The following is a 22,517-nucleotide window of genomic DNA, read 5'->3' on the forward strand; positions in this document are numbered from 1 at the left end:
GGCTGACACTGAGGAGGCGCAGCCAGTGCTCTGCTCCCTGCGATGGGCGCATCTGGGCCAGGTCTCCGCCTCCAAAGGGAGGGACTGAGAGCCCACCGGGCCAGCGCGGTGGCACTGGCACAGGCCCCAGCAGGGCCCAGCTTCCTATGGCAGGGTGGGATTGGCACTGCTGGTCCACAGAGCGTGTGCCTGGTTTTCCCAGGGTCTGGAAAGAAGTGGGATCAGCTTCCCAATGCCGCAGTCTGGTGTCTGGCCTTCCCAGCCAAGGTTACAGGACAGCATCTGCCCAGATGGGGCACATGGAGTCAACAGAGGCAGGAGGAACGCAAGGTGGGAGAAGACAGGCCGTGCTTCCGTCCCTGGAAGCCTGCTGACCCCTTGGCGTGGAACACCCTCTCCTCATCGTCTGCGGGATAAACCTCTATTTGTGTTTCAAAACGCCTACAGTGTCTGTCACCCCTTCCTGAAAGCTCTCCAGGTAGAGGCAGCGGAACTCCTGCCCCATGCTCACTCTGCACGCCCGTCAGAGAAGGCAGGGACGCATGGGGACCAGCTAGGCAGGCCCTGGTGACCCTTCCCTGCACTGCAGAGAGCATGCTCTTGCCCCAGCCCCCCACCCTTCCTCACCAATGAAGGAAAATAGAGCAGTGGGGTGAGCCTGTGGGGGGGTGTCTCTGGGCGCAGGGGGACTGAGCTGACCAGGACTCCTCCCGTCCTTCTGGCAGGGGGATGAGGAGGGGTGGGGCCACACCTCCGCCTTCTGGTCTGTCCTCATCTGTCCCAGAGGGCACGAACTGCCCATCCCTCAGGCCTGCCTGTAATTTCACACTGAGCAATTTATGTTTTTGGTTTTTTAGGCTGCGACCTTTTACTTGTGTTTGCTGACAGAAATGAAAACTAAAGGGTTGGGAAAGGGTGGTTGCATTCCTGCTGGCAGGCTTACGGCAGACTTTGTGAGCCAGTGGGTGTGCAGGCACCTGCACAGTGTGAAGGGAGTGAGGACGGCCGTGCCGGGGGAGCCGGGATCTGGTGAGCACCGCACAGCCCACGGAGAACGAGCGCGGAGCCGCAGCCACAGCCTCCCTCCCTGCTGCCCCGACGGCGCTGGCTGGGCCCTCTGCTCCTGCGTGGTCTCCCTCCTTGGACACGACAGCACCCTTTTCCAAAGCCCTAGACATCCCTGGTCCCAGGCCTTCTCACTATCCTGCAAGGATGGGGGAAGGACAAGAGCCAATAGCCCCATCTGACAGAGGGGAAAACCGAGGTGCGGAGGTGGCCTTCCTGTCCCAGCAAGCCAGGGGCTGGAACTCAGTCTCCCGGCCCCCCGAGAACACCACACCCTGGGCTTCACCAAGCAGGGCTGAGAGCTCGGTCAGTCACACTGCCCTTTATTTATGCAAAAGAGCTTCAAGAGGCACGGAAAGCTAATCGAAAGTGAAACCTGCAATTCCTGTCAATTCAGATTGTTCCAATTCATTTCTGCAAACATTTATTAAGTGCCTATTAGGCACCACGCTCTGCTTCCATCTGGGAATAGCGTCGGCTCCTGATTTTCCACGCAGAGGGAGGGGCGAGGCGGCACGGCCCTCCCACAGCCCTGACTACCCTCGGGCCGGCTTTGGGATGCACTGCCAAGTTTTGCTTTTCCATCTTTTAAAGTAGCAGATACGCTTTCCTGACTAAGCTTGCCTTTAATATTCAAAGAGAGGATAAGCCCCACGTGCGCAAAGGGCCCGTTGGCAGAGGAGTGGGCTGGCCACAGGAGGACTGGTTTGTGACTTAAAGTCTGGCTTCGGGTCCAGTCTGTGCCAGGGTGGCCCCTGGAGATGAGGCTGGGCCGGAGGGGCACGCAGGTCAGGGGGCTGGTCAGGAAGCAGAGGTGAGGGGCTGCAGTGTCGGGAGGAGCTTTCTGTTATGTTATGAGGGCGCATTTTGCTTTAAAGTGCTGGAACTTGCAGCTGCAGGGCCTGGGCGCGGGGCCCATGGTTCTGTCATGGCGCCTGAAAAGCCAACCATCCTGTCTTGGCATTTCAAGGTCGGGTTGCCCGCTAGTGAGGAACTGGCCATTGCTCACCAGGTGGGCTCCATTCTGGAACCCGACTGGAAGCAACGCACCGTGGCCACAGCAGTGCTGGTCTACCACGCCGGGGGCCACCGGAGCTCCCCGGAGGGCATTTCTGGCAGAGGGGAGAGGAACAAACTGAAGCGGAAAGCGTCCTAGCATTTACGTCTGTACCAAAGCCACGGGCTCCATGGTCTCACTGCAGGGGCACTGACTGGAATCCCCCGCAAAGGTCATGGGGCTCTGGAGGGAGGCTCCTCTTCCTCTGAGAACTAGGCCAGGAAAAGCAGAACTCAGGAGAGACCACAGTGGAGCACAAGCCCAGGTCCAGCCCCTCCTGAGTGGGTGTGGGCCCTGGGGGTCTCCACCATTTGGGTGGCCTGGAGGAGCAGGTGGACAGAAGGGCCCTGGACTCATTCCTGCGCTGGCCCAGGTCACTGATCCAGGCAGGACCCTAGGCCTTTGGGGTGGCAGCTGTCAGCATGTGCGAACACTACAAAATGTCATGAATACGGCTGAACTGACAGGTGAGGCAGGAGGTGGTTCAGGAAGCAGCCCCCTCCCCAAGGTCAAGGCTGCTTCAACCCCTCCCCCTCCTGAGATCTCAGGCTCTCTCCACTCTGCTTTCTGCTTTCAAGCCACCCCCTCAGGATGGGTCTGACCTCTTAGCCTCGGTCGCTGCTCAAACACCAGACCATCTGACCAAAGCCAGGGCCCTGGCTGCAGCCCCTCCTGTCAACAGACTGCAGGGCTTCTCCTGCAGAGGGAACCGATATCCGTGTATCCTCAGACCACACCCCCTCCGTCAGTGTGAAACAGACAGCTGCCTTAAAGCAACCAAAAATCGCCGGGCACCCACGCACCACCGCGACACCGGAATGCATGAGACAAAGTACGAGGCGAGCGGGCCCAGGCATCCAACCCAGCAACTGTGCAGGCGTCGCTGATCCATCACAGCTCCTTTCTGCTGAGCTGGGGCTTGGCCTCAAAGTCATTCTAAAGCCAATGAATGCTCCAGGACTCCAGTGTCTATCAGTCACCATCAGCACCCGGGGTGGAAGCTGTTCTCTATCGCTCACCGGGACGGACTGAGACCTGGCACTTCCAGACCAAGAGTCGCAGGGTCGACCTGCCTGACTGTCCTGGCTGTCCTAAATACCTGTACCTGAGGTCACTCCCATAGTTAAAACTTTGGCCTAGAAAGTGTTTGGTGGTTGAAGCTGTGTTAGTCCTGCGTTACCCAGCAGCGCTGAAAGACCCCAAGGGGCCATGAGCCAGCCCAAGGCAGGGACTGAGGAATGGGGCCAAGAGGAGAGGAGGTGGGGGAACAGAAAGAAGGGAGCACTCTTCTGAACTCACCCTTGTGGTTTCTTTACTGGCCCCCCTGCCTCTCCAAACACCTGTTCTGACTCACTCTGGAAATCTGACCGTGCCACTCCCCTACTTAGAATCCAGGCTGGCCTCGCTCCACTCCCCTACCCAAGGTGCTCCTGGGAGCTCCCAGACCCTGACCTGCTCGTAATCCTAGGACCCGCAATGCTTCCTCTCTCTGGGCCGTGGCAGAGATTGCTACGTGTCCCCTAGTACCCACCCCACTCTTCCTCCTTAGCGCCAGAGTCCTGTTTTCGGTTGGGCACATCGTTACCAAGAAGAAAGACCATTCTGAGGTTCCCCTGCAGCCACGCTACTAAGGCCTGCCCGGTGGGATCTAAGCAGGGTGTTGCGTGGGACTTCTAAAAAGTGTTATTGAAGCGAAGAGATGTGCGCTTCTGGAGGGGAATATGTAATGACTGGAGCCCAAGCAGCCTTGTTATGTTACGAGGTGGAATCTTATCTTGAAGAATACAGAACAAGAAGATAGGAGAAACCAGGACCTAATGCTACGAAGCTACATCCAGGCTTCTTTACATGAGACAGAGAAACATGTATTTGTTTCTCTTATTTTGTTTAGGCCATTTATTATTTTGTGTTTTCTTACATTAAAAAACATTTTATTTTTAGAGAGATGGGGAAGGAGAGAAACATCAGTGTGCAAAAGAAACATCCATTGGTTGCCTCTCTTGCAGCCTGGGGACCTGGCCTGCAACCCAGACATGTACCCTGCCTGGGAATCAAACCGGCGATCCCTGGGTTTGCAGGATGCTGCCCAGCCCACTGAGCCACACCAGTCAAGCTACTTTTTAAAACCAATTGAGTGTCCCAGCATGTCCTTTCTCTGCCTGGGACATGCTCTCTTCCCTTCTTTACCTAGCTGATCCCATTTGACTTTGCGGGACCTAGTTTTGGCGCCACCTTCTTGAGGGGGCCATCCCGACTGTGCCCCAGGCGGGACAAGCAGCCTGCCTCTGTCCCCTCGGAGCAGATTCCCTCCTTAGCTGAGCACCTGCCCCACGACACTCAGTCTGGGGAGCGAGCCTTACGTCCAGATACCTGATATATAACCCAGAGTCTGAAGATGAGTAAATGAAGAGGGAAGGAGGAAGAGGGGTGGGGTTTGAGGGTGTCCCACCGACTCTCTGGCTTCACGTGGAAACCCTTTATTATCCTTTTCACGGACAACCAGATCTCCCAGCAGGCAGCTCCACTGGGGTGACGAGGAAGAAGGGGAGAGTGACGTAAGAGGAACAACAGTGTCCAGTTTCTAACCTTTCCAGTTGTAGAGCACTTGCCAGTGTGCAAGGCGTGTTCACCTATACACGTTATCTGGTGTAAGGTGAACCACTCACTAACTAGGCAGCGTTATTATCCCCAGGGCTTAGTGAAGTCGCCTGCTCAAGGTCCCGTGCCCACGTGGAACCTGGCAACCAGGTCTAGCCAGGTCTACCAGGCCCAGCCCCAGAGGGGCCTCCTACAGCCTCCACTGTTCAGGGAGTCAGGAAAGCAAGCCATGTGCAAACAGCACCTAGGCTGGTGTGCACAAGCACGTGCATGAGCTCGCACGTGCATGAGCTCGCACGTACCTGGTGCACAGATGTGAAGGGCTCCCCATGTACCACTGGCGTCCTCACTCGAGGGCGGGTGCGATGGCAGAGGAAGGGGCACAGGCAGCTGCGGCATGCAGATGCTCTGCCTCTCCGCTCAAGGACAGGGCCACCTTGAGCACGTGCTGGGATCTGAGGAAGCAGGGCCGGGGGAGCGCTGGGGACAAGCGGCAGCCGGGGTGGGAGTGGGTACAGGCTTTCAGAAGCTGCACCAGGCTGTCACTGGCACCAGTCACTCAGCGCAGTCACCTCCCCCGGAGCGAGAACAGGACACTGTCAGGCTAAGAGGCAGCAGCACACAGCATGTCCGTGGTAAACACTTTATTTTTCTACCTCAGTTGCTTACAGGGGGGAAAATAAAACGTCATCAGGGAGAAGCACAGATGAGCTATTTGCGGAGATGAAGAAAATTCACAATGGCTAACACGTTTGGGAGGCAGGCGTCCTAGGGCAAGTCTGCCAGAGCGAAGCAGTCCATGGCTGAACAAAACAAAGGGGAGAAAGCCGTACAGACTAAAAAAAAAAAATAGCACTCTTGAAAAAGTGTATGGGAAAATGAAAGAAAACTCACCAATTATTGCATCAAGCGTCCTTCATGAGACGCAGGGAACCGCACGGGCTGGGTCTCAAGGACACGGGTGCTCAGACGTGGGTCTGCTCACGTTCAGTGCGCCCAGGGGAAGCGCCCGGGTCGCTTCTCACAAACTACAGGGCGGACCGAGGGCTGACTCCCGAGGGGCCAACTGAGCTGTACCCCATTCATCCAGGAGCACGGGGACTTTTCAAACGGGGACAGAGGGGCGGGGTCACGAGAAAAGAAAGCCCCTCTGGTGGTGACACCAGCAGTGCCGACCCCCTGGGTTTTGTCCCTGCTTCTCCAGCTGGCCAGGAGGCCCTTGGTGCAGGCAGGGTGCACGAGGCCAGCACGGGCCGGGGGGTGCGGGGAGCGAGGGGCCGGTGTGGCTCGGTGCCCACAGTGCCTGAGATGTGGCAGCACCCGGGTGACTCCACTGTCCCTTCCGGAAGACCGGTTTGCTTGTCGTTGTGGCCACGGCTACTGAGGGACTGGCCCCGAAGGCAAAGACCACCGGATCTCGCTAACACGGTTTTTCTCCCAGGTTAAGCTTTTCACACTGGTATTTACCGAACTGTGTGTGTGGGCTCACTTTGGGTGCTGCCCGCCACAGCACACGGGTGCTCAAGTCGCCTGTCCCCAACCTCTGAGGCCGGCCACCAGCTCACCCAGGCTCACCCGCAGAGGCACCCCAACGAGCCTGTTTGGTCGTTATTCACAATAATTTGGTGCCTTCTGCCTGCATTCCCCTGAGACGGCGCTGCACAATTTGTGAGAAGTTTCCCTCTGGCCCCGTTATGTTCTGGGGGCGGGGGTGGGGGGGGGGTTGCTCACAGTGCACACAGGAAGCAAAACAGGGAGGGGACTGGAGAATAGCATGATTTTTAAAAATCTGAAGCAACAAGCACACGAGCAAAGGAGCAAATCAAAAACGAGCAAAAGAACATTCGTTCGAACAGGCGGCTAGGACAGGCGCGGTGGGCGCGGCAGCAACCGGGCGGCCCGGCCGGGACCGGGTCCTCGCTCTAGCTTTGGTAGCAAACCCCAACTTATGCCTCTCTCAAGAGCTAGCTGATAAGAATTATGTCTTGTGAAATCGGCACACAGTCTGCAGAGTGAAATAAGAACAGAAGTGAACGGGTTAAACTGAGAGTCCGGAGGGGGAAGAAGAGAGGAAACAGGGGCACACTGATCAGGATCCCAGTAATCTGAGCCCACACACTGACCCGTGGGGGCTGGGGGTGGGGTGGGGTGCACATGCGGCCCCCCAGGGGCCTGCCCGGGAGGAAGGAGCTGTTTCCACAGTGGCCAGCGTCAGCATCCATCTTCCCAGAGAAGAACTCCTCCCCAATCTAATGACTACCAAAGGCACCTAGCCCTCTTTATCAGAGCGTCTCGTGTATTTTCACAGAATTTAAAGGTGGGGAGAGGCAGTTGTCGCTTAACAGCTCATATGCACCCCAGGGAGGTCATGCAGGTGGAACGGGGCTCTGCTGAGAGGGACACTAGCCACCCAGGCAGAGGAGGTGGGTACTCAGGAAGAGCCAATTCGGGCAGAAAAGCAGGACCATTGGTAAAGGTTAGGGTGTCCCTTCCTGAAAGGGACACATGGTTCGTGAATGGAAACACTCGGGATAAAGAGCTTTAGCCGCTCTCTGGGGCCGGGCATCCTTCCATGTTGTCAGCTGGCCGCCTCAAACTGCCCACTGGGATGGAGTCAGAGACAGCGGGAGGGCTGCAGGGTCCACACCCGTCACAGGAGGGACCGGAGGCGGGCAGTGGGTGCAGTGGGCACACAGTGAGGACGCGGGAAAGAAAGACCACAGAGCAAAAGCATCAGGACGGTCTGGTGGGGACGGGACCGCGGTGCTGCCGTCTCTGAATCACAGGATCTCATGGCATGGCAGGGGCGGAGAGGTGGGCGTCCCCTCTGCTCCCCAGCCCTCTCGATCAGATCTACCAGAAATGTCCCTTACTGGCACAAGGCAAGAGACAGATGCCAGGACACCACAGAGCTTCCCTCGCCAGGGTGCCCGGCCCTGTCGCCCAGGCGCCGGGAGGGGGTCAGGTCTGGTTCTCCAGGGGGCCACCACCTTCACAAGGTCTCAACTGGGAAGTCACGGGGAACCCTGGGCTGCCTGGGGCGGGGCTGGGGCCGACTGCCAGAGCCTCCGCTCTGCAAGAGGCTCCTCCGGGGTCAGCGGGGGCCAGTGCAGCCACTGGGTGAGACCAGCCTGGCTCCTCTAGAAGGGGTGTGGGCGGCTGGGTCCCGCCACTGGGCCACCCCCTGCTGGCCTGGGGCCACCTCCCACCCTGACCCTCTCTGTGAGCAGGCGGCCTCATTCTTGGGGCCACTGATGGCCGCCGGTGAGGACAAACCAGAGGCCTTGAGGGTGTAGGTGGGAAGGGGGAGTTAGATGGCTGGAAAAGAACAGGATGGCCGAATCCCACAGGAGCCTCTGTCTGGCATTTCATTACCTGATTTCTGTCCCAGTCAAACTCCCGTGACTGTGTTAAGCCGTGGGGAGCTGGTGACAATGGCAAACAGGTAGGCCTAGGTGCGGTCACTCCAAGCCTGTTCCACGCCCTCTACCAACCCCTACACCCCCGAAGCCTTGGCTCATGAGACGGGCCACCCGGGGGAGCCCCACCTCATTCTACCAGCCTCAGTGCTCACTCACGCACCTCTGTCTGTCCAGGGCAGACGCAGGGATGCAGGTCCCTGGGACAGAGTGCTCCCCGACATTCCCTGGGTTGGCCCACGGGGCTCTGAGGGCAGGCTCTCAGGTGAGACAGGGGCCTTAGCATGGGGTCCACTTTGTCACCCCCTACTCTGTCCTCCTGGGACTAGGGCTGCACAAAGCGGGCAACAGCAACCTGACTGTGGAGGGAGGTGGGTTGCGCCTGCCCTCTGTGGAGGAGGCCACGAGAGGGAAGCTTCCCGGACACTGCTCGCAGCTCCGGGGCCAGGCAGGATGGGAACCGAGAACGGGGTGGTGGCGCTCCAGGTCGCCCTTGGGGGGCTTGGGGCACACATGTGCACGCGCACACACATACACACTTATGTGTCTGGATCACGCACTCCCACCATAATACACTCTTCCTTTTTCATCCGGCACGGCGCATCCAACAGCACTCTCTGTCGCGATGGAAGCGGCCTATATTCTGTGCTGGCAGTAGCCACTGGCCACATGTGGCTACCGAGTAACTGAAATGTCCCTTCACTTCATTTCACTTAATATTAACTAATTTAAATCTAAATGTTAGTAGCTGCATGTGGCTGGCGTGACCGTACTGGACAGACAGCTGCCAGAGAGATTGTGGAGCAGGGCATGTAACACCCAGGCCATTTGGGCCGAGTCCTGGCCCTGCCCCTGCCCCTGGAACAGGGCTCCTCCCTCTCCGGCCACGGTGTCCCCATCTGCAAACAGGGACAATCTAATGGTGGCTCAGACGGAGTGAGCTCCAGACCAGCGCCTGGCCCTGCGCTGGCAGCTCCGGCTGAGGTGCTGTTGCCCTGCCTGCAGCCACCGAGGCGGCCCTCTGCCACACAGAGGCAGTGGGGTGGCTTCCCTAGCACGGCCAAGGGTGCCTGTTGCGGGCGCACCCTGATGGGGGCCTGGCTGGCCCGGGGGAAGGGGCAGTCTCACGGGGGAGCCCCCCACTCACACTTCTCTGTCTGGAACGCTGCTACCGTGCCTGCGCCTCACCCCTACAGTCAGAAGGGTGTACGGCAACTGTCTTGCACAAGCCACTCATTTACAGAAAACAGAAGTGAGGTCCAAAGATCCAGCGCGACCTGCCCATGGCCATGGGCAGCCAGGACAAGAGCCTAGGGCTCTCTCTGTCTCTGGCCAAGAAATCCGTCTCCCACAAGCCATGGTTCTAAGTGTCCCAAATGTCTCCTGACCCGTCACCCCCCACACCCTTCCCACCCCAAAGCTCAGCCTGAGTCAAACGCCGCGCCCTGCACACACCCCTCCCACCAGCCTCACAGCCTCATCCTCTCAGGGCGGTGTCTTTGCTCCCTCTGCACCTCAGGCCCGAGGCTCCCAGGCCGCTGGGCTGGATGGCCACCCAGGGGTGTGAAACTCTGCCTGAAGCCCAGCTCCCTATGAAGCCTCCCCCCGACCCCAGCACAGAACCCGAGGACAAAACTCTTCACCTAGTGCCTTCTGGAGAACCCACTGTCCTTCGCACACAGACACCCCCAAGCACCTCAATATATTCTCTTCTGGACTCCAGGTCAGGGAAGGCTGGGGACACACCGAGTGCCAGAAAAATCCCCCTTCCTATCGCACCCCTCCCTCATCCCTACAAGACCTTGCCTACCCTGCTGCCCACCCCGGTGGAGGCCCCAGGCCTCTGGCTACGTGGAAGCTGCAGCGGCCTGGGCGTGTCCCTGTGGCTCTGCCTCCGGTCTCTGACACCCACACTGACGGGAGGGAGAATCCAAAGGCCACCCCCTCCCAAGACGGACAGCGAACCCAAACACTGCAGCACACCCAGCATCCACCAGCATGGCACCGCACTGGACGGCACTGGAGGACGGGAGGAGAGGAGGAGGGGAGGGGGAGGAAGGGGGGGAGGGGAGCCATGAGACAGCAGGCAGGACGACACAGAGGATGATAGAACACCCTGGCCTGAGAGCTCAGGCCCCAGTGAGAGAAGCCCCAACTGGCTTCAGAGAAGGAGGATGCGGAGGGGGAGGGTGCCTGCCCCAGCCCCTCCCCTTCCCCCTCCAAAAGCTGCCACTCAGACCAGTGAAACGCTTCTGTGAGTCTCCAAGCTGCCCCCTGGACCCGAGTGAAGTGGATCTGAAGTTTAGCACCTATAGGTCATTTCTTGAATGGATGTATGTACCAGTTGTGTTCTCTTTAAGGGTGCCCCTTCCCCCCAAATGCAGCCCACATCCCACGTGTCCAAAGCCCCCAGAGACACAGACACTCACCTGGGAACTGATAGCCATAGCTAGGAGCAAATCCGGGGTAGCCACGGCCATAGGTTGCCACAAAGTTGGGGTAGCCTTGAACACAGAGAGAAAGAGCACAGTCCTGTTAGTACAGCCACCTCGGGTCTGGGGCGGGGGAGAAACAGCCCAAGTTACTGCCCCCACACAACCATCTGTCTCCCGCAAGGGTCTTTCCCCCGGCCGAAGTCGCCTCGCTCCTGAGGCTGGGGACACCGCCGTCCGCCCGCTGGTAATTAGTCCGTGTGTGGGCAGAGAGACTCCCAAAGCCCACAGACTTTCTCCGCCTGCAGAGTAAATGCCACATGTTCGCACCAGACACAGGGCCCATGCCTGGCTCTGACATTTGGAGAGCTTACCCTGAATGTACTTTACCTTAAAGCTATTGACAGTGGGAGATTAAAGTGCTCGCGATGCCTCCTCCCCGGGCAGCAGCGCCAGCCGCCGCCTGAGCAGGCGACGCTCAGGGCTGACCCCACTCTTCTGGAGAAACACGGGGCCCAGCCCGCCGCCGTGGCCCAGAGGGGGCGGGCCCCAGGGCCTCCCACCCCCTCCAAGCAGGGACACTCCACGGGGCCAGAACACTCCCACGGGAGTGGTGAGGGGGGCTGGCTGTGTTGAAATGTGCGCCACAAAGGGTAGCCCAAGCCCACAAACCTTGTGCCATGTGTTTCCACGGGCATTTCACAGTAACCGTGTTTTCCAGACCCAGGGGGTGACCGGATAACTGAGGGGTACTTGTGAAAACTGCCGTGGGGGCCAGGCATGGGTGCAGAGGAAGCCCTGGGGGCACCATGGCCTTCTCCAGTCTGTTACCGAACCGCTAGTGAGCGGCCACGTCCGCTCTCAACCCTGCACCCTGCCCACTCAGCACGCTTCTCGCTTCGCGCCCTACCTCTTGATTCAAGACACAGAGAAGCCGATGGCCGCCCTGTCTGGACTCCGCCAGGCTTCCTCAGTCTCCTGCCACGTGGGGTTCTCCATACTGTCTCACTTTTCAAATGCCACCGGCCACCCCCACCAGCCGGACTCTGGCTTTGACCTCTGAGACAGTTGTTTTTGGGCTTTCCAACACCTGACGCCCCTCCTCTGTGGGTCTTGGAGAGAGGCCTGCCTCCCGTCACGGAAGCAGAAAAACCTCCCTCCTGTTCTCTGAGCCAGGCAGGCTGGGGACCCCAGGCTCGGCCAAGGGAAGTGTCAGAAGCACAGTCCAGCACCCAGTGGTGGCAGCAGCAGCCTCTGACCACATCACTCCGGGGTGTCCCTGCGGCCGAGCTCCCCCTTCCTGCCTGTCCCCCAGGTGCCCTGGCCATCCTGCGTGCTGCTGCAGCCCCTGCCATCACCTCCCCTGCTGCTTCCCGCAGCCAGACTTGTTCCTATGGCTTCCCACCAGAGCACTGGCAGACAGCCACTTCGGGTTTATGACAGTCACCACACCCTCCAGCCATGAGGGGGACGGCCATCCACATGTGTCTCTGCACAGTTCTAAACGACCTCGGAAGCATCCCTGAACACAGGCTGCAGGGCCTCATTGTCCACCCCCCTGCCGGCTGACTCTCTGGTGATGCAGACTCTGACCCTGCCAGTGAGCGCTACAGGGACAGGCCGCTCACCGAAGCACACCTCGTGTGCTCTCAGGCCCTGAGAGTTAGGTTAGCTGGTCTTCCTGCTGCCTGTTCACAAAGGCCTCAAAGGGGCAGACACAGGACTCACCCTCCCTCACTTCCCAGTGCCTGCTGGTGTCGCAGCTTCTGCTTGTCAGCGGCGCTGGGACAGACGCTCGCTGGACTGGATGGCTGGAGATCTGGGTTCCAGTCCTGCCTCTGGCCCAAGATCACGTCCTTGGGGCGTGTGTGTGTGTGTGTGTGTGTGGCGGGGGGGGGGAGGGGGTGGCGGGCTGGAAGGTCTTCCCTGCTCTCTGGGAGCTTGAGTCCTGTCCTCTGCAGAGAGCTTTGCAGGTCCCTTACAGCAACGACGGACCCCCACTCTCCACCGACACCAGCTGCAGCCCCTTCCCCATGTTCCAGCGGAGCCTTTCCAGATCTGCAGTCACAGCTCACTGGCCAACGGACCTGTTTCTACCTCACAGGGGTCTCGCCACCTGCTCCTTCCCTGTGCATTCATTTCCAAACTCTGAGGGTCTTCTTCGCAGAAGGCTGCTCCAAGGAGACAGGACGGCCTGGCCGCTCTGCACCGCCTGCCCAGGAGCGGGCCCTGGGTGAGACGCACCGGAGCTGGCACCGATGGGGAAAGAAGAGGGACAGAGGGACAGAGACCAGGACTTGGATGCCTTATGTGGACACACGCACACGGGCTGCTGCTTCCTTGGAACTTATTTCATGGCTGGCCAGCTCAATTCTCCTCTAAATTAATCACCTGCGATCAAATCAGAACTTTCAGCACTAGATTTCTTATGCCATTATTTCAGCAATATTGGTAAACGGATTATATGCAAGCGGCCAAATCACTGCTGCCTAGGGCCTTTCCTCATGAAAAATGACTGCTTGGCTTCGCGCTTCAGCGCTGTGGGGAGGGGGTCTTAAATATTTCAGTGTTAATCTGACAGCAAAAGGGTAAGCCCACGTGATGCCTTCGAGACTCCCTCGGGCAGGCGGGGGTGGCAGGTGGTGGACCGCCGGTCCCTCCACTGTATCTGCTTTCTTCCGGGCACACCCGAAAGCCTTCAGCAGGAAGGGAGAGAAGCATGGTCAAGTCCGCTCCGGTGCGGGGCCTCACCCCCGTCTTCCTGGAGGTGTCAGTGCTGTCTCCCGAACAAGGAAGGGGAGACTCTGGCTGCTGCCAGAGAGGGGGCTCTCACCCCTACCCCCCTTGCCGAACATCCTCCGGTCGGGCCGATGAAATCATAAATTTATAATACAACATTACTTCAATTTTCCTCTTCATTTACTGCTGTGCAGCGCGGCTCTGCTCAGGCGGCTCCCGGCCCAGCCACACGGGAAGGCCGGCTGGCTGCATATCAACAGCACATTACGGCAGGCCCGCGCGGAGGCTCCACCGGGCCACATGACGGTGGGATGACCCGGCCGCCGCTTCCATTAGCAGCTGGGCCCCTTCCGTACTGGCTGCTGCACAATTTATTTGTTCCAGCACTCTGGATGCCTGATCAATCCCATAGTAATTATCTCTTGTCACTAAAGAAAAAAACCAAGCCTTCAGCCTGGATGGCCACCTTTCCCACAGATTGGCTTCCCATTGTGGAGGGGCACGGATCAGAAATCTGCGACAGAATTTGAATGTGCCAGTCGGCGCGTGTCGGGGCGCCTGCTGTGGGGGTGCCGGCGGAGTTCTCTGAAGTAGGGTTCCGGATCTCTGCCCCGGCCCCGGGGGATGTGTGACTTCTACATGGACACAGGACCCCCCCTCCCGGGCTCTGCTCCTCTGCTGGGCCCTGGGCTTCAAAGCGGTGGGGGACGGGGGGACTGTGGGAGAGAGACGTCTGCTGGGGGCGCCGCAGAGCACTGCCTGGGGCACCGTGCTGGCTGGGGGTCTGCACGCAGATGCGACGCCACGTGCCAAGAACTGCCCCAGAAACACCCGGAATAATGGGGCGCCGTCCAATTTAAATTGAATTTAAATGACATAAAACAAAACCTTCAGTTCTGCAGACACATGGACCACACTGTTGATGCTCAATGGCTCCAGGGGGCTACAGCGCGGACAGAGCGCCTTCCCACCACCGCAGCAAGTTCGCGGTGCTGCGTTGCTCTAGGAAGGACCTCGAGGGGCTGAATTTTGAGTTTCCTCTGTTTACCAGGAAACAGCTCAACCAAAGGAGACCTCCTTGGGAGTGACCTCAGCAGTTATTTTTGGGAAGGATAAATCCCTGTTGAAATTACAGATGAGTCTAGCCACGCAGCTGTGAGTTCCAGCCCACGTCGGAAGTCTATTTGTGAAGGCCAGCAGGCCACAGTTCCTCGTCACCTCCCGGTGACGGTTTCGTGTTGGGGGGGGAGTGGCTTTCATCTCCAAGAGGCTTGACGTCAGGGAACACCGGGTCAGGCTTTCAGAGGGGCTTCTAGGGACGAGCCCGCACAGGAGGCCTCTGGCTTCCTTCAGGGGGTCAACGGCCTCTCCATTTCTGGGCTGCAGGGTGAAGCTCTCCAAGGCCTCAGCAACGAGGAATTTTGCCAGCACTGATATCGAACCTGTTAGGCAGCGTCTGCCCAGCGAGGTCAAGAGAGTGAAAGGCGGTAGGATTATGTGGTGGAGAAGGCCAAGGGGAATCAAATATATCAACAATAATCGTGTTTGCTTTTATTAAGTCTACTCTCATCACGAAAAACCAGCGAGAGTCCAGTGCACTGAGCTGGGTAACTGTGGGTACCACGCTGCAGCAGCTTCAAGGCAGTGGAGCCGAGTTGGAGGGCCACACAAAGACCGTTTCTGAGGGGCTCGGCTGATCTTCCCTTTGTCTAGCTCAAAGGCAGGGAGACCTGACCCCTCCTCTTTTGTCCCACGTTCTTTTTAAGGAATTCCCATCAGGCCGATCATAGGCTGTGAGAGCTAAAACTAAAATAGCTGCAGCACACCCCCACCCCCAGGACGTCTGCAGCCACGCCAGAGAGACTGAGGAAGAATCACTGTGCGACTATACATAGCGCATCAGCCTCCCTTTGACAAGAGCTCCGAGCGTGGAGAAATCTTAAAGGACATTTAAAAATTAGTTCCGCAGTTTCCCGGTCATTTACAGACCCGGCTCCTCGGACGGCAGCTCCCGGAGACCAGAGGCCCCGTTCTCCACGGCTTTCCCGGCTTCCAGAACAGTGCGTGGCACTTGGCAGGCACTCAGTAAATATTTGTTGAATGAATGAGTTTAAAAACTTTAATGATTTATAGTCTCACTTCTAAAAGGCCCCAGAAGTGCTTTTTCTGTTCTTTCAACAACAACAACAAAAAGTTTAAATCACTGAAACCTCATCTTGTTGCATTCATTAATAAATTTTTAAAAACGTTCTGCACGAGCTGAGGTCAAATTGCTGCTGGCGGTGAAACGATCAGCCGAACTGCTGTTGGAGGCGAAGGCGATGGTTCCGGGACTGCGGTGCCGACCCAGCGCATCAGGGAGGGGGTGACGCAGGCGGCTGATGGCGACGTGTCGGGCCCTCCTCCCAATGGGCTGGCCGCCTCCCAATGCCACCACTTCAGAGAGGGAAGAGGTCCAGGGTGCCACTGGGCGAAGGGAAGGGCAGCCTGGACATTTCTAGCAGGGGCATCTGAGGAGCCTCGGGGGAGACCCCGGTCTGGCTAAGGAGGCAGCGGGCCAACCAGACTGAGAGACTGGAAGTTTGTCCCAGTGCCCGACTCACCCCTCTGCCCAGACCTTGGGCTGAGCTGGTTCCTGGCTAGGGGCGTATTTGGGGACCTCTCGGGAGTCCCCTCTCACCAGCTGTCACCACAGGGCCTCGCTGGAGTGGCTAGGGAATTCAGGGGGCCCAGGGGCAGCACACGGACTTTCGTTGGGAGGTAAAAACACAAAGATAATCTAACTCCTGGAGCTGGGGGCCCAAAGTGAAGAGGAGAGGCTGGTGCCAAAGCACAAGTCACACCTGTGGGTCTGGCTTTGTTCTTGGCCACGGGCAGAAAGGGACCCCGAGTGGAAGGGTACTGGGCACCGACACAAGCAACAACTTGCCCAGGGCCCCCAGTGCTGACAGCTCCCAGTTTGAGTGCATACTATTGTATGCATTTTGTTGACCCGAAGACACGGTTTTTTCACATTTTAACATCTCTTGAAAGCAGGATCTATCTCACTGCCGAATGGGAAGAAAGCATCAGTGCAGCTTGGTTAACAGCATGTTTTTTCCTTCCGGACGGTTTGCCAGCCACGGCAGCTCAGGTCTGATGCAACACAGCACTGGCCGGGCGTAGTGCGACTTTCAGTTACTCTCCACAACCCCGTGATGCGAGGGCCCCCACAGCCCTGTCTGTGGCTGGGGTACCTGAAGGACAGGGAGGCTGTTGCTTGTCCCAAATCACACAGCTGATGGGGTGCGTTGCAGAGTCCAGATCAGATTCTGAAGTCCTGAGCTGTTCCTCTGGTCCACAAAGTCCTCCTTGGTAGAGGCTGGGTTGATGCCCTGAATTCTGCCCAAAGGGCTGTCTGCTTGGTTGGGGGGGAGGGGGAGCGCCTCTGCGACTCTGGGTGGCTGAGTTCTGGGGCCTCTGCCTGTGGCAGTCTCCATGTGGGCAGAAGCCTTAAGCAGCAGGGGTGAGGATGATGGGGTGGGCTGGGGGAGGTTATAACTAAAGAACAAAGAGACTCTTAGCCACAACATTTTAAGCTAACAATTACTTCCTTACTGGAGCTTGAGGAAGTGACACTTGAGACTCGGGAGGGAGGGGAAAGAGTTGGGGAAGAAGAGTAAGCACCTGGCACTTAGTGCATATCTGTCCCTCACGGGGCAGGGGCCCATCGAACGGCGTATGGAGAAGCACAGGGGCCACTCGGCCGCCCCTCCCCCTCCTCACATGTACCCTGCCTGGACCTGCCCCACGCAGTCAGGCCGGTCGGCTCTCAGGGTTTCATTCAATGGCACCCTGATTCCTCAGGCTACTTTCTATTCCTCTTTACATTCTCTGAAAGCACCCTGTAACCTCCTCTACTATGATAAATCCCGCATCTGTATGACTGGCTGTTAAACATCATCTCCCTCACTAGGACCACATGCTCCAAGAGGGCAGGGGCCACGCACGTCTGCTTCCCAGTGCTAGTCCAGAGCCCAGCACAAAGTAGGTCTGCAAAGACCTAAGCCATTCAACAAGGCCTCCTGCTGTGGCTCTGTGTAGGGGCTGAGCCTGGGTGTCTGTGGAGACATGGGCCCCCAGCCCTCACCGAATGCACAGCTGGATGTAGCTGCTGCACCTCTGCTCTTTGGAACTGGTCAGAGTGAACTGGCTTCACTCCCACCTCTGCTTCCCCCTGGAGAGGACCCAGTTCATTCTTCATGCAGGCAGAGGGCATGACGCTGGACTCCGAAAGGTGGGGGCAGTTTCTGAAGAACTGGATCTTACAAAAGCCTCCCATTTTATGCCCTAAGGCCTTTATACAGACTCCAAAAGTCAGTAGGTAACAATAGGCTCAACTCACTACGGTATTTAAAAGTGTTTCCTTTAGTATACAACACAGGGTAAAGACCAAATAAAAATTGTTTTTTTTAAGTAAAAACCAAACAAGTATCTTAGAGTCAAGCAGGAAATAATTCTCGCTGACTTGTAAAAATAATCTTATAATAATTACACTCTTACGCAGACATCTATTTAGTTCCGGTTCTTTAACTTTTTCCATGAACAAATGCGTCCCTTGATACCACACCATTTTAATTACTGCAGTTTTGTGCTATGTTCTGATACTCGGTCAAACCATTCTTTTCTCATTTCTTCTTTTAAAACATTTTCTGACTTATTCTTAGTGTTTCTTCTTCCAGATAAGTTTTAGAATCACTTGCCCAATTTTTAAAGAGTTACAACAGGATTTTTTCTGGGAAACTGTTAAACCTAGAACAGTGATTTGAGAAGAATTAACATCTCAGCCATTTCCCACCTTCTCACAGCATCTCTCTGCATTTTAAACTCCTCAAAATGACTTTACCTGTCCTTGTTATTGCCTCAGAAAAAATTCTTTTCCAGAATTTACAAAACCAAGGAAACCTTTATAACTTTAAAACTAAGCTAGGAATGATTTGAACAGCAGCAAATCTGAAAATACATAAAGAGCTTATCAAACAATGTAGAAGAAAGACTCTTAGCCAAACCAAATGAAAACCCATTAACACCAGGCGGATCACGTGCCTGAATGGGATTTCACCATTAACTACCATTTATCCCATTTAATTAGTATTTTCCCGACACACAATAACTTGCACTAAAATACTGTTCTCTCGCCTTGAAATTTCTAATTATTGTTGCGCCCCACACCATTACGCTTCTCCACAGCTTTCTCAATCTTCCCTGCCATTTAAGCAGCAAGATTTTCAATTATCTACACAGGACGGACAGAGATACCTTTAAGGACGGGGCATAATATGCGACTCAATTCTTCTAAAAGCCAGGAGAGATCAGTTTTAGTCAGGACAAACATACTTTGTCTTTCATCATCTTTTTTTTTTCAAATAAAGAATAAAACAGGCTATTTAAAACATCTATTTAAATGCAAATTTTGATATCCCAAGAGAAAAATGTTAATCATTTAAATAGACAGGATTATCGTCCACCCTCACCACTTCCCCCTCTTCTCTCAAGTTTAAGAAGATGTAGCCTCAGCCCACACAAGTTCAGCCAGCCACGAGTCCTTAGGTCTTTAACACCTCCCAGGCAGGAGAGAGGGCTGAGGCAGATAGAGGGAGTGACTTGTTCTCTTTTTGAAGGTGGGGGTAGAAGGAAAGAAAATAATAGCCAGCACCTCCTATAAGCCAGGCATGGGACGAGATGGCCATCCACCTATCTCTCTCTCTCTCCCTCTCTCGGCCCACAATCGCCTTGCAAAGGGTTTATTGTTCTCATCTACAGATGTGGAAACTGAGGCTCAGAGACCAGCTGGGCAGTAACCCAGTGGGGTGTACAGGCTTCCGAAGCCCCCAGCCCACGGTGACCCCGTGGGGTTGCCAGGTCCCGCCCGACTCACCCAGCATCCCCATGCCAAGCATGAACGCGTCCATGGTGTAAGGCAGTCCCCGGGCCCGGCCTCTGGTCCCAGGTGGGAACATGACTTCTTTCGGCTGAGCTTTCTTACATTCTACCTGTTAAACAGAAAAGTGAACAAATGAGATGCAAATGAATTCCACGTAAATGTCAAATGCAGAACTGATCCTGTTACGAGCTGGGTTATTTTTAGCCTTGCTCCTTACTCACTGTAAAAATAGCCATGCCGAGTAAATGGGCTGCAAAATAAATATTTAAGAAAACACACCACTTGTGCAAATCCTTGCTTCGGAAAAACCTACAAGGATGAAATTGGGTTTGGAAGGGTGGCAAGGACATAGACTGAAGATACACATGTGTGGGTTGGGAGCTCCGCCTGCGCAGAAGGCATGAGAGAGGTAAGGAGGCAGACGCCGCTGTCTGCGGTGCCTGTGAACAGCAACAATAGCAACAGTAACAATCCTGCATGCTTGGCTGGCTCTTTTCACGTTTACAAATTCCTCTCACATTCCTCCAAGTCAGTGACTCCTCACATCCCGGCCGTGTGATGCGACCTCTAATGAAACAGAGAGGCCAGTTAGTCTTAGCTCCATTTCACAGATGAGAAAACTGAGCATCAGAAGACTTGTGTGAAGGGTTGTAAACCAGCCGTGTCCTAGCAAGAGCAGGCTAGGAAGCCAGATTTTTTAAATTTCTAGGTCTGCAATGCCACTACCTCTGTAAAACCTGGCCTGGCACATTCCTGAGGGAAGTCATTAAGACTGGACACTGATTTCATTCATCTAAATTACAGGTTTCTCATTTTGCACCAACATCTTTAAGGGGTCGATAATCATTTCTTTCTGCTTCCCTTCTGCCTTCAAAATCTCAGAATCCTATTTTCCTCACACATCCGGAAGTCACTTACTTAACAACGTATATCTATCAATATCTGTATCTATAGAAACAATATAGAACACAAACCCCAGGAAATAAGTAAAACTGGTGCCTGCGGAAGTTCCCACCACGCTTTCAGCAGCGTCCCTTGCTCAGGGCTCACGTGCTTTAGTTTACGGGTGAACTTCACAAGCATCACCAGCCAGTAGCCAGTCCCACTGCTGATGACGATGGGACGTCCTGCGGTCAGGCAGGGCTACCTGCAGCGGCAGACGTAACTGCGAGACAGCCTGGGAGTGACGGGGTGAGGTAAGAACCGGGTATCGTATTTAAGAAGCAGTCTGGGGCCCTCTGGTATGGGAGCCAAAACCCCACACAGCTCGGCAGCTGCTGAGGGTGTCACCATCGCACGGAAAATGACCACTGTTCACAGCACGTCTGAGTCACGAAGGAAAAGTTCAACTGTGTGCAGTGTGCTTTGTTTTAAAAGGGGCCTCCCTGGGTTGCCTGTTTTGGAGATTTTCTCATCCCAAGTGGTTTATTTAAAATAAAATGTTTTAGTGCTTAAGGCTAGGGGGAAACTTTAAGTACCTCAAATATTAACTCCTCTTTCTTTGGAGGCACCAGGTGGCAGATGGTACTCCTATTCTTTCTTTACCACCATGCTTTTAAAAAACGGACCGAATGGTTCAACATTCATGACTAACATGCTCGCGGCAGAGAGTTTTTATAGATTAAAAGGAGAGAGGCGAGCAGCCCCCAAAGAGGGACGGGTGAGGACAGGGACGGGCGATTCACACGGGGCTAATAAAGAAGCTGGGGCCCAAAACGAGACATAACTCTCGCCTGCCAGACTGGCCGTGATGAGAGAAAGGATTATTTGATGTCGAGTCCCCAAGAGTATGGGCAGGAGGGGTGGAAATTGGCACGTATTTTTCCGGAGGACAACCTGACAAAAAAAATCAAAAGCCGTACATGCACACATCCTTTAACCTAATAAATCCTACTTGTAGGAATTTAACCTGCAAGGCCTTACGGACGAGGCTCTTCACCACAAGCATTAATAATCATTAAAATAGGGAAATGCCATGCATGTCCAGGAACAGGGAGTTGGCGGGGCTGAGCGGGGCTCATCCCAGCTCACGGAAAGCCGCGCAGATACGGAGAAGCACGCTGGTGATGGCACGCGTGGGCAGGGGGAGCCCTCACTCCCGGCCAGGGCAGTCGGCCACCCTAACCACGAGCGAGGAAAGAAGCAAATGACAGCGACTCTGCGGAAAACAAACAAGGGTATACACCAAAGTTGTGTTCGAGGACGTTGTTCTTCGACTCCCATTGTGTGTTTTGTTATTGTTCATTGCTCCAGTTTTCTGCCCGGAGTGTCTCTACTGCTGAAAGCGGGGGCGGTGACTGAAGGGAAATGAGTTCCCTTCTTCCTACACGAGGCCTGAGGTGACCTCTGAAAATGGTTCGCTGTCCACTTGACCCAGAAAACTCCACAACATCATGCAAATCAAGAGTTTTAAATTTTCATGGTCACTTTAAGAACACTCGTGAAACTGCCAGGCCATCACGGGTGTGCATATCCAAAAAACCACCAAGTATCTGAAGGACATTACTTTACAGAAGCAATGTGGGCCATTCTGTCCTTACAATGGCGGAGTTGGTAGGTGTACGCAGGCCAAAGAGTGGGGCTGGGGGCAGGGTTGGTGCCCCAAAAAGAGCACTGAATTTCTGCCGCACATGCTTAAAAATGCAGGGAGTAGTGTTGAACTTGAGGGTTTAGATGCAGACTCCCTGGTCATTGAGCCCACCCCGGTGAACAGAGCTCCCGAGATACAATATGGAGGTTACGGAGCTCCTGCCTGGGTGGATGGACCCATGCATGAGCTCTCAGACCTGCCACACTGAGGTGACCCCACTGAGGAAGAGCAGACTGTCCCTACACCAGAGAGGAGGTCGCGCAGAAAACATGATACCCCAGAAGAAACAAAAACTACAGCCTGGGAGTAAAGTCACTAAAAAAGAAATGCTGATAAAAGAAGGAAAAGGAAGGAGGAAATCAGAATTGGGTGTGTCAGCTTTCTCCGCTGAACCCAGGGGTGGCCACTTGCTCCTGGACCCCAGGCCCACCCCCCAGGACTCAGAAGCCTGCCCGAGCCCGGGAGCCCGGTGGGCTCCACCGAGGCAGACAGATAATTACCTCCGGGATCCGGAATAATGCCGCTAACCAGCTCACTTCCTAACAGCCCTATCGGTGACAATCTAGTGCATTGTCTTATGAAAACCTGCTGCCTGTTCCTAGGCAACCTGATCAACGAAAATTTCAGGTTTATACAATTTTCATTTAGGGAACATAAAGGTTAACTGACTGTAATGGGAATAATTTAAACAAAC

The 22,517-nt window shown here is 55.6% G+C and overlaps 1 protein-coding gene across 8 annotated transcripts in view; it reads right to left on the reverse strand.

Moving 5' to 3' along the window:
• Positions 1 to 22,517, reverse strand: part of MSI2 (musashi RNA binding protein 2) — a 373,357-nt gene that overhangs the window by 38,802 nt on the left and 312,038 nt on the right. For all 8 annotated transcript variants that reach the window (XR_006785340.1, XR_006785339.1, XM_045835868.1 and 5 more), the window contains exons 9-10: positions 19,228 to 19,342; positions 10,569 to 10,643 (exon numbers count right to left, since the gene is read on the reverse strand). Coding sequence is in view for 6 of the 8 variants with exons in the window: in XM_045835868.1 (XP_045691824.1) it covers positions 10,569 to 10,643; positions 19,228 to 19,342 (190 nt within the window). In the remaining 2 variants the exon portion in view is untranslated. The remainder of the gene's footprint in view (positions 1 to 10,568; positions 10,644 to 19,227; positions 19,343 to 22,517) is intronic.

Source organism: Phyllostomus hastatus, unplaced genomic scaffold (assembly GCF_019186645.2).
Source record: "Phyllostomus hastatus isolate PE091 unplaced genomic scaffold, TTU_PhHast_1.1 phas_contig_210, whole genome shotgun sequence".
In the NCBI taxonomy this organism is placed as follows: Eukaryota; Metazoa; Chordata; class Mammalia; order Chiroptera; family Phyllostomidae; genus Phyllostomus; species Phyllostomus hastatus.